Below are 12,478 nucleotides of genomic sequence, written 5' to 3' on the forward strand. Positions count from 1 at the left end.
CTGGTTATACGTAGTGCACTATATAGGGAATAGGGTGCCATTTAGGATGCAGAGGGGGGGTGTCTCATTCACTAGTCTCTCTCCATCAAAGAACTCAATTAAAGATACTCGCCGCTACTTTTACATACTTTTTAGCCAATAGTTCTGAAAGTAGTGCCCACGAGCCAAAGGTGGTCGCCAAAAATGGCCTACTACGTCATAAGTGCAACCACATCATTGTTCTCTCTCACCCTCATTCTACTGTGTGTGTGTCTTCCTAGTTTCTCACTCAAATGGCGAGGGGCTGAAATTTAAATTGCTAGGGGGGCTGGCGCACGTGGGGATAAATATTGCGAAAATGGCACGCACAGCTTCTAGAACCTTCCGGTTACTAGTCCAACGCTCTAACCACTAGGCTACCCTGCCGCCCCTCCACTCTAACCACTAGGCTACCCTGCCGCCCCTCCACTCTAACCACTAGGCTACCCTGCCGCCCCTCCCACTCTAACCACTAGGCTACCCTGCCGCCCCTCCACTCTAACCACTAGGCTACCCTGCCGCCCCTCCACTCTAACCACTAGGCTACCCTGCCGCCCCTCCACTCTAACCACTAGGCTACCCTGCCGCCCCTCCACTCTAACCACTAGGCTACCCTGCCGCCCCTCCACTCTAACCACTAGGCTACCCTGCCGCCCCTCCACTCTAACCACTAGGCTACCCTGCCGCCCCTCCACTCTAACCACTAGGCTACCCTGCCACCCCGATGTATTAAATGTGTATCCATTAGCCGTTCAAGCAGGAAGAAGAAAAACTAGTCAATAACTAGTCATTATGGGCACGTTGGACATTGCAGCTGACATGAAAGGCAAGTCGAGACTGACTGATCCACATAATCAGTCAACAATTTACCCACAATGCATCATGGATTTGATGGTCTCGAACACAGCCTATTATTTGTAGATCAGTGCATCAGTCACCATTTACCCACAATGCATCAGATTCGATTCTCTCGAACACGCCCATTTGTATATATCAGGTTGTCCATCAGTTCGATGAACAACATACAGTGCCTTCGGAAGGTATTCAGACCCCTTGACTTTTACCCTAAAAAATTACGTTACAGCCTTATTCTAAAATTGATTAAATTGTTTTTTTCCCCCTCATCAATCTACACACAATACCCCATAATAACATAGCAAAAAAAGTGTTTAAAAAAAATCTATAAAATGAAAATATCACTTTTACAAAAGTATTCAGACCCTTTACTTAGTACTTTGTTAATGCACCTTTGGCAGCGATTATAGCCTCAAGTCTTCTTGGGTATGACGTTACAGGCTTGGCACACCTGTGTTTGGGGAGTTCCTCCCATTCTTCTCTGCAGATCCTCTCAAGCTCTGTCAGGTTGGATGGGGAGCTTCGCTGTACAGATATTTTCAGGTCTCTCCAGACATGTTCGATCGTGTTCAAGTCCGAGCTCTGGCTGGGTCACTCAAGGACATTCAGAGACCTTTCCCGAAGTCACTCCTGTGTTGTCTTGGCCATGTGCTTACGGTCATTGTCCTGTTGGAAGGTAAACCTTCTCCTCAGTCTGCGGTCCTGAGCCGCTTTGGAACAGGTTCTCATCAAGAATCTCTCTGTACTTTGCTGCTTGACCCTGACTATTCTCCCAGTCCCTGCTGCTAAACAACATCCCCACAGCATGATGCTGCCAAAAGCATGCTTCACTGAAGGGATGATGCCAGGTTTCCTCCAGACGTGATGCTTGGCATTCAGGCCAAAGAGTGCAATCTTAGTTTCATCAGACCAGAGAATCTGGTTTCTCATGTTCTGAGAGTCTTTAGGTGCCTTTTGCATGTGCCTTTTACTGAGGAGTGGCTTCTGTCTGGCCACTCCACCATAAAGACCTGATTGGTGGATTGCTGCAGAGATGGTTGACCTTCTGAAAGGTTCTCCCATCTCCACAGAGGAACTCTAGAGCTCTGTCAGAGTGACCATCGGGTTCTTGGTCATCTCCCTGACCGAGGCTCTTCTCCCGATTGATCAGTTTGGCTGGGCAAATCTTGGAAGTGTCTTGGTGGTTCAAACTTCTATCATTTAAGAATGATGGAGGCCACTGTGTTCGTTGGAACCTTCAATGCTGCAGAACATTTTTGGGAACCTTCCCCAGATCTGTGCCTCGACGCAGTCCTGTTTCGGGGCTCTACGGACAATTCCTTCGACCTCATAACTTGGTTTTTGTTCTAACGTGCACTGTCAACTGTGGGACCTTATATAGACAGGTGTGTGCCTTTCCAAATCATGTCCAATCAATTGAATGTACCACAGGTGGACTCCAATCAAGTTGTATAAACATCTCAAGGATGATCAACGGAAACAGGAAGCACCGGAGCTCAATTTCCAGTCTCATAGCAAAAGGTCTGAATACTTATGTAAATAAGGTTGTTCTGTTAATTTTTTTTATAAATTTGCAAAAAAAAAATCTAAAAACCTGTTTTCTCTTTGTTATTATGGGGTATTGTGATGTCATTATGGGGTATTGTGATGTCATTATGGGGTATTGTGTGTAGATCGAAGAGGAAAAAAATATTTATACATTTTAGAATAAGGCTGTAACGTAACAAAATGTGGAAAAAGTCTAAGCGTCTGAATACTTTCCGAATGCATATAAAGCTAGAGAAGAAAAACAACAGCAGCACATCCACAAGACATCTTTATTAAAAACGGATTTTAATTATCTTAGACACAAAATGTTCTCATCAAACGCATTAAAGTCATAAATATCATTCTCCATCATCTTTATGATTTTTATGATAATTTGCGAATAAAAGCATGACAACAAAAAAAATGGACATTCTCATAATCATATTTTTCACCAAGCTACCCAGGACATTCAAATAACTCACAGGATAGACATATACACGTGATACGTCACAAAACAATATGTAAACAAATATGTATGCCTGATACGTAAACAATAATGTAATCATTTCGTACACTCACTTCTTAATCCCCACAATGCGTATCAAAGTAGTGTAGTGGAGGTATACGCGCTATTAATGAATAAAACTGATGGAACAAATCAGAAAGTTTAGCTTAAAATGTTGATCAAGTATTATTTCGGCTCAGCAATGTACACACGGCGGTAGGCCTGAGCGAGAATGTTTCAAAATGCAATTTGTTGGGAAAACACCGTTCTAACATGTGCACCTTACCTTTCGTTTAATGGACAGAGTCAAATATCCATTATAAATAACCATTATCACATGGACTCCATTACTTTGTTGATTACCCTATTCTATTTCCGTCTGCTCCAAAATGTGTTCCCGGTGTCGGCATTGATGTCGTTATTTCTACCCCTGTCCAGACGCTGATCCTGTTCTGTTTCATGTCCGTTGTTTCATTAAATGTCCCCTCCCTGTACCTGCTTCTCGTCTCCAGCATCGATCCTTACACATTTCTTCATTGGCTATTTTTAATAACTATGAAAAAACTAAACATTTCCTTAATTGTGTCCTTATATTTTATCATTTGATTTAAACAAGTAAAACACATTTGTGTTGGACCTAGGATTGGGTAGTTGCAGCTAATTGGCCAATTGATATTCCCATCCCACGTTACCAGTCTCATTGGACCTTATCATGAAGTATTGTGACGCATCAAATACAGTTGAAGTTGGAAGTTTACATACACCTTAGCCAAATGCATTTAAACTCAGTTTTCACAATTATTGACATTTAATCCTAGTAAAAAATTCCATGTTTTAGGTCAGTTAGGATCACCACTTTATTTTAAGAATGTGAAATGTCAGAATAATAGTACAGAAAATGATTTATTTCAGCTTTAATTTCTTTCATCACATTCTCAGTGAGTCAGAAGTGTACATACACTCAATTAGTATTTGGTAGCATTGCCTTTAAATTGTTTAACTTGGGTCAAATGTTTCGGGTAGCCTTCCACAAGCTTCCCACAATAAGTTGGGTGAAATCTGGCCCATTGCTCCTGACAGAAGGGATGTAACTGAGTCAGGTTTGTAGGCCTCCTTGCTCACACATGCTTTTTCAGTTCTGCCCTCAAATATTCTATGGGATTGAGGTCAGGGCTTTGTGATGGCCACTCCAATACATTGACTTTGTTGTCCTTAAGCCATTTTGCTAAAACTTGGGATGTATTTAAAACATATAAATTCCACCTTTATTTAACCAGGTAGGCTAGTTGAGAACATGTTCTCATTTGCAACTGCGACCTGGCCAAGATAAAGCATAGCCATTCGACACATACATCAACGCAGAGTTACACATGGAATAAACCAAACATACAGTCAATAATACAATAGAACAAAAGAAAACAAAAAAAGTCTGAGTGCAAATGAGGTAAGATAAGGGAGTTAAGGCAATAAATATAAATATGCTTGGGGCCATTTGCGACCAAGCTTTAACTTCCTGACTGAGGTCTTGAGATGTTGCTTCAATATATCCACATCATTTTCCTTCCTCATGACGCCATCTATTGTGTGAAGTGCACCAGTCCCTCCTGCAGCAAAGCACCCCCACAACATGATGCTGCCACTCCCGTGCTTCACGGTTGGGATGGTGTTCTTCGGCTTGCAAGCATCACCCTTTTTCCTCCAAGCATAACGATGGTCATTATGGCAAAAAAGTTATGTTTTTGTTTCATCAGACCGGAGGATATTTCTACAAAAAGTATGATCTTTGTCCCCATGTGCAGTTGCAAACCGTAGTCTGGCTTTTTTATGGCAGTTTTGGAGCAGTGGCTTCTTCCTTGCTGAGCGGCCTTTCAGGCTATGTCCATATAAGACTTGTTTTACTGTGGATATAGATACTTTGGTACCTGTTTCCTCCAGTATCTTTACATGGTCCTTTGCTGTTGTTCTGGAATTGATTTGCACTTTTCACGCCAAAGTACATTCATCTCTAGGAGACAGAATGCGTCTCCTTCCTGAGTGGTATGATGGCTATGTGGTCCCATGGTGATTATACTTGCTTACTATTGTTTGTACAGATGAACGTGGTGCCTTCAGGCGTTTGGAAATTGCTCCCACGGATGAACCAGACTTGTGGAGGTCTACAATTTATTTTCTGAGGTATAGGCTTATTTCTTTTGATTTTCCCAGGCCTTGAAATACATCCACAGGTACACCTCCAATTGACTCAAATTATGTCAATTAGCCTATCAGAAGCTCCTAAAGCCATGACATCATTTTCTGAAAATTTTCCAAGCTGTTTAAAGGCACAGTCAAATTAGTGTATGTAAACTTCTGACCCACTGGAATTGTGATACAGTGAAATATAAGTGAAATAATCTGTGTGCAAACAATTGTTGGACAAATTACTTGTGTCATGCACAAAGTAGATGTCCTAACCGACTTGCCAAAACTATAGTTTGTTAACAAGAAATTTGTGGAGTGGTTGAAAAAACGAGTTTGAATGACTTCAACCTAAGTGTATGTAAACTTCCGACTTCAACTGTATCTACCGGTATACATTTTTTAAAATTAATTAATTAATTATTGTTTTCTGTTCCTCATTCTTTGTTTCGATTAAGCAAATGTGTGGAGTTTGAATTGGACATTGTTTAAAGGGATAGGTAGGATTGGGTATTTAATGGAAGTGCAGTCTATTGCTTATGAAATACATCTGAATATGTATTTGAATTGAGTTGTGCAGTAAAAAAAAATGTAACATGTGTAACGATGTTGATTTACATCCTGACCAAACAATGTACTTCAACAGATTGGCATTCAACTTTTCATTACACTCAGATCCATACTAAAACACTTCCAGGGAAAATGCAAGATAGACAACCCATGGAAAAGGTGTGAGATCAAACCCAAAGTTTCAGAATTTGTAACTCAAAGCTTGCTGACAGATGATTGTGACATTGCCAACAGCTCTGACTTTGACCAAGACATCATCATTTGACTCATCCCCCATCCTGGCACAGTGTTTTAGTCTCAGTCTTTCCTGTCACAGAACCCAATGGAACTCTCAACCGTGCTGTACCAGAATCCTATGGAACCCTCCAGAACCCTCAGCAGTGCTGTTCCGGAACCCTACAGAACCCTCAGCCATGCTGTTCCAGAACCCTACAGAACCCTCAGCAGTGCAGTTCCGAAGCCCTAGCGAACCCTCTGCAGTGGAACTTGAAAATGATTAGAACTATCCTTTTGTACTCCTTCCTGAAGTTATGGTTGAGCACTCCGTAGATGACTGCGTTGAGGCAGCTGTTGAAATAGGCCATGAAGTAGCTGGCTGTGAAGAGCCACTCAGGGATATTCACTCCCAGTCTGGGGTTGATAGCCACCGCCAGCCCAATGAAGTTCAGCGGAGCCCAGCAGACAGCAAACAACACAAACACCACAAACATAGTCAGGAAGATACGGAAGTCGTGTGGTTTGATCTTGGGCCTCGTGTCCGGTTTCACCCGTCTCCTCACCTGTAAGACCAGGATCCAGATCCTCAGGTAGCAGTACGTGACGATGCTGATGGGGAGGATGAAGTGAACCACGACCACGGTGATGGTGTACAAGGAACTCACCGACTGGGCGAAGGTACACGAGTAGACCCTCGGGTCGTACTGCAGAGACTCCATAAACCAGTTGGGCACGATGGCCAACACAGTCAGCGCCCACACCAGGATGACGTAACACACTGTGTTCTGGTTGGAGAAGAGCTTGTCGTACTTCAGGTTGTGACATATGTAGCAGTAGCGGTTGATGGCGATGCCGGTGATGTTGAAGATGGAGCCGATGACGCTCAGGCCCATCAGGAAGCCGCTGATCTGGCAGTGGATGTACCCGGCGATCCAGCCGTTGTGAAAGATGGCTGTCAGAACCAGAGGGTAAGGGTAGATCGCCACCACCAGGTCTGCCAGAGCCAAACTCACCACAAAGGCATTTCCTATGGGGCAGAGAGTGCATAAGATTGGATGGATCTTCAGAGTGTTTGGACAGTTTTCAAGGGCTGACATTTTTAATTTGTAAATATATTAATTTATAATCTAAAAAACAGAATTAAAACAATAAAATATTGATACATTTCCACCCACAAGGTCTGTCAGAGCCAAACTCACCACACACAGGCTTTTCCTATGGGGCAGAGGATACCTCAGATTAAATAGTCAGTTTTGTTCTGTTCTGTGACCGTTCATTAGCAGAAGTTCAAGGTCTCCCATCCTCTTTGTAAAACCATTCAATATCACTAAAAAGTAATAAATCAAATAATTATTGGTAAATAATCTGACCCTATCTAATATGTACTGGTTGCTCCAAATTAACTATAGTTCATTTTTCTAAGGGTATATCCTTAAAACCCTGTTATCATTCCTGTCTTGCCAAACCCCCATAAAACTCCTATTAGTATGTACAGTACATAGGGAAAGACCAGGGGATTTGAGGATCCTTGTTAATTCTCATTATGACTTGTGTGTTAAAACTACATGATAATAATTGTAAATAGTTAATGAAGACCCCCAGGATTTCAGCATCAGCTAGTGCTTGCATGCTAGATTATTTCATTCATTGATTTAATTTACAGCATCCCATCCACGTGTGCAATAACATAAAACATAAACATGACATTTACACGTTGTGAGTTGAATAGCCCCTGGAGTCAGACACATGATCTGACTTGAACCGGAGTCTAATGAGTTGAATCATTGCTTCCAGTCAGATACAAATCCACACATTCACTATTTCTCCTCTCTCTCTTTCTCCTCTCTCTTTCTTTCTCCTCTCTCTCTCTTTCTCCTCTCTCTCTCTTTCTCCTCTCTCTCTTTCACCTCTCTCTCCTTCTCCTCTCTCTCTCTTTCTCCTCTCTCTCTTTCTTTCACCTCTCTCTCTCTTTCTCCTCCCTCTCTCTCTTTCTCTCTCTCTCTCTCTTTCTCCTCTTTCTCTCTTTCTCCTCTCTCTCTTTCTCTCTCTCTCATCTCTCTTTCTCATCTCTCTCTCTCATCTATCTCTTTCTCATCTCTCTCTTTCTCATCTCTCTCTCTCATATCTCTCTCTTTCTCCTCTCTCTCTTTCTCACCTCTCTCTCTCATCTCTCTCTTTCTCCTCTCTCTCTTTCTCACCTCTCTCTCTCATCTCTCTCTTTCTCCTCTCTCTCTTTCTCATCTCTCTCTCTCATCTCTCTCTCTTTCTCATCTCTCTCTTTCTCATCTCTCTCTTTCTCCTCTCTCTCTCTTTCTCATCTCTCTCTTTCTCATCTCTCTCTTTCTCATCTCTCTCTCTTTCTCTCTCTCTCTCTCTTTCTCATCTCTCTCTCTCATCTCTCTCTTTCTCATCTCTCTCTTTCTCCTCTCTCTCTCTTTCTCATCTCTCTTTCTCATCTCTCTCTCTTTCTCATCTCTCTCTCATCTCTCTCTTTCTCCTCTCTCTCTTTCTCATCTCTCTCTCTCATCTCTCTCTTTCTCATCTCTCTCTTTCACCTCTCTCTCTTTCTCATCTCTCTCTCTCTCTCATCTCTCTCTTTCTCATCTCTCTCTCTTTCTCATCTCTCTCTCTCTCTCTTTCCTCTCTCTCTCTCTCTCTCTCTCTCTCTCTCTCTCTCTCTCTCTCTCTCTCTCTCTCTCTCTCTCTCTCTCTCTTTCTCTGCGAAGGCTGCCAGTGAATCTACCCCGAGAGACGATGCACGATTGTCTTTACATGATTGTCTTTGACAGAACTTTACTAATAATCAAGTAATTACCTGTTCCAAGGCCAAGCAGGAAAGTAGATGGGAGGAATATGAGGATAAGGAGAGGGGAGGAAGATGAGGATAAGGGGAGGAAAGGATAAGGAGGAGGAAGAGGAAGATGAGGATAAGGGGAGGAAGATGAGGATAAGGAGAGGGGGGGAAGATGAGGATAAGGGGAGGGGAGGAAGATGAGGATAAGGGGAGGAAGAGGAAGATGAAAGGGGAGGAAGATGAGGATAAGGAGAGGGGAGGAAGATGAGGATAAGGAGGGGGGAAGATGAGGATAAGGGAGGAGGAAGATGAGGATAAGGGAGATGAAAGGGGGGAAGATGAGGATAAGGGGAGGGGAGGAAGATGAGGATAAGGGGAGGAAGAGGAAGATGAAAGGGGAGGAAGATGAGGATAAGGAGAGGGGAGGAAGAGGAAGATAAGGAGAGGATGGAGGATAAGGAGAGGGGAGGAAAAGGAAGATAAGGAGAGGGGAGGGAGAGGAGGAAAGAGTGAGGTGTATTTAATAAGGTTATCAAACAAGGGGGTAGAACTCCCTGAAATAGCCTCCCTCTCCACTACAACTTGTCAATTCATAGTGTGTCTAGGCAGTTTGTATCTTAGGCTATGTTTACACAGGCAGCCCAATTCTGATTTTTTTTAATTTTCGAAAGATCTGATTGGTCAAAAGCCTGTATGAACGCAGCCTTATTGTCTCGATAATTTAAAATGTCTCTCTAGAGCCGTGAGATGTGCTTGCAGAAAACAGGACTTTCATTGAGGTGACACCTACATAGGAGCTTGAATTTTGAAATCCTATACCCTGAATTGAAAACTGAGCTAATTAACCCTCAATGTGGACATCTACGGTGTACTCAGAGCAGCTGAGGGCTACATAGATGTTTAGCTTGGTAGGTGGATTCATGTCCCCCGGTGCAAGAAAGAGCAGGATTTTTACAGAAGTGATGGATCATCATATCTCTGCCTCGCCATAGTTCACACTGAATAGCCAACTCATCTCATTGATGCATTCATTCACAGATGTGCTGTACAGTTAAACAGTGGCCTAAGGTACTGCATCTCAGTGCTAGTTGCGACACTACAGACACTCTGGTTCGAATCCAGGCTATATCACAACCGGGCCGTGATCGGGAGTCCCATAGGGCGGCACACAATTGGCCCAGTGTCATCCGGGTTTTGGCCGGTGTAGGACATCATTGTAAATAAGAATTTGTTCTTCACTCACTTGCCTAGTTAAATATAGGTTACAAAAATCAGTAGTCATTAGGGATCACTCACTTCAGGAAGTAAATTGAATTGTGACACATCGTGACACGTCGTGATGGGTGACCTGCAGCTGATGATCTGGCACAGTTACGGAGTAGCACAACCAGGATGTCCTCTATGCCTGCAGTAACTGCACTGGTGAAAGGGGTCGAAACGTATTGACAACAGTGTTCCTGTCTGACAACTTGTGGCCAAAACAAGAACAAAATACTCTCTGCTTTTCAAATCAGTTGAAGAAAGGATGTGTGTAACGGATGTGACACGGCTAGCTAGTTAGCGTTGGTGCGCCTCTAATAGCGTTTCAATCGGTGACGTCACTCGCTTCGAGACCTTGAAGTAGTGGTTCCCCTTGCTCTGCAAGGGCCGCGGCTTTTGTGGAGCGATGGGTAACGATTGCTTCGTGGGTGACTTGTTGTTAATGTGTGCAGAGGGTCCCTGGGTCGAGCCCGGGTATGGGCGAGGGGACGGTCGAAAGTTATACTGTTACATATGAACACCCCTGACTGAATCACTGGATACTGTATCCATATACATTTAATAAACTATTCTTCTATTTATATGAACGTACTGTATTTGTTTTCACTTTACAGTCCCCTCTGTGGGACATGATGCTCAGGGAAATATAACTGGATAAAGTTACATGGGAAGCTTCTGTTGTGAATTGGAATGAGACAACTGGGTTGAGGCCAAATTGATCAGAAACGGAGATGAACACTTCTGAAGGCATGACATAATATCACAATTGCAAATGTAATTGTCCAACGACACATATAACTCAGTACTGCAGTACTACTAACAACACATACCCCAGTACTGCAGTACTACTAACAACACATACCCCAGTACTGCAGTACTACTAACAACACATACCCCAGTACTGCAGTACTACTAACAACACATACCCCAGTACTGCAGTACTACTAACAACACATACCCCAGTACCGCAGTACTACTAACAACACAGATACCCCAGTACTGCAGTACTACTAACAACACATACCCCAGTACTGCAGTACTACTAACAACACATACCCCAGTACTGCAGTACTACTAACAACACATACCCCAGTACCGCAGTACTACTAACAACACAGATACCCCAGTACTGTAGTACTACTAACAACACAGATACCCCAGTACTGCAGTACTACTAACAACACAGATACCCCAGTACTGCAGTACTACTAACAACACATACCCCAGTACCGCAGTACTACTAACAACACAGATACCCCAGTACTGTAGTACTACTAACAACACAGATACCCCAGTACTGCAGTACTACTAACAACACAGATACCCCAGTACTGCAGTACTACTAACAACACATACCCCAGTACTGCAGTACTACTAACAACACATACCCCAGTACTGCAGTACTACTAACAACACATACCCCAGTACTGCAGTACTACTAACAACACATACCACAGTACTGCAGTACTACTAACAACACATACCCCAGTACTGCAGTACTACTAACAACACATACCCCAGTACCGCAGTACTACTAACAACACAGATACCCCAGTACTGCAGTACTACTAACAACACAGATACCACAGTACTGTAGTACTACTAACAACACAGACACCCCAGTACTGCAGTACTACTAACAACACAGATACCCCAGTACTGCAGTACTACTAACAACACATACCCCAGTACTGCAGTACTACTAACAACACATACCCCAGTACTGCAGTACTACTAACAACACATACCCCAGTACTGCAGTACTACTAACAACACATACCACAGTACTGCAGTACTACTAACAACACATACCCCAGTACTGCAGTACTACTAACAACACATACCCCAGTACTGCAGTACTACTAACAACACATACCACAGTACTGCAGTACTACTAACAACACATACCCCAGTACTGCAGTACTACTAACAACACATACCACAGTACTGTAGTACTACTAACAACACAGAAAATAACAGACTGGGTGGCTACTTGCAATAGGTTATTACCTGCTTTCCTGAGCTTCCTGTTCCTGAAGACAGACAAGATGACCAACAGGTTCCCCAGAATGTCTACCACAATAGTTAGGATCAGGACTGTTGCCAGTAGAGTGACCACCAACGGGTAAGGATGCCCCTCTGTGTCCCTGCCACCCCCTTGTGAAGAAGAGTTTCTAGGGGCCACAGTATCTTCAACCATCTTCACTTCATCCTTTAATGTCAGGGACAGTATGTCCTGCATGGTCCTTGTCCGTTCAATGACGACTTGCATTGAGTTTAAGTTGTATGTCTTTCCAGTCAGTGAATGCACGAAAGTCATTTGTTATTTTTCCGATAACTAATCTTCTTAAAGAAGAATGTTGTCTTCGTCTACTTTGATTTGAAATGGAATCATAGCAGATTTAATTGTAATGCATCATGATATTTTATGATGAGAATAAATTATTATCACAAAAAAAATTTTTTTAGCAAATTATTATTATTATTAAACTCGGAACAACAGCTTATTCATGGTTAGGCAAATAGTCAATGCATGCAGAGGTAATTGAATTCTC

General features: G+C 42.9%; 1 protein-coding gene across 1 annotated transcript; it reads right to left on the reverse strand.

The window, feature by feature from the left end:
• Positions 1–6,093: 6,093 nt before the first annotated feature.
• On the reverse strand, positions 6,094–12,123 carry mtnr1al (melatonin receptor type 1A like). Its single transcript, XM_046325048.1, has 2 exons — positions 11,934–12,123; positions 6,094–6,896 (listed from the first exon to the last, which is right to left on the reverse strand). Exons 1-2 carry the CDS (start codon positions 12,121–12,123, stop codon positions 6,094–6,096), a joined length of 993 nt encoding a protein of 330 aa, XP_046181004.1.
• Between the last annotated feature and the right edge of the window lie 355 nt (positions 12,124–12,478).

The sequence above is a fragment of the Oncorhynchus gorbuscha genome, linkage group LG23 (assembly GCF_021184085.1).
Source record: "Oncorhynchus gorbuscha isolate QuinsamMale2020 ecotype Even-year linkage group LG23, OgorEven_v1.0, whole genome shotgun sequence".
In the NCBI taxonomy this organism is placed as follows: Eukaryota; Metazoa; Chordata; class Actinopteri; order Salmoniformes; family Salmonidae; genus Oncorhynchus; species Oncorhynchus gorbuscha.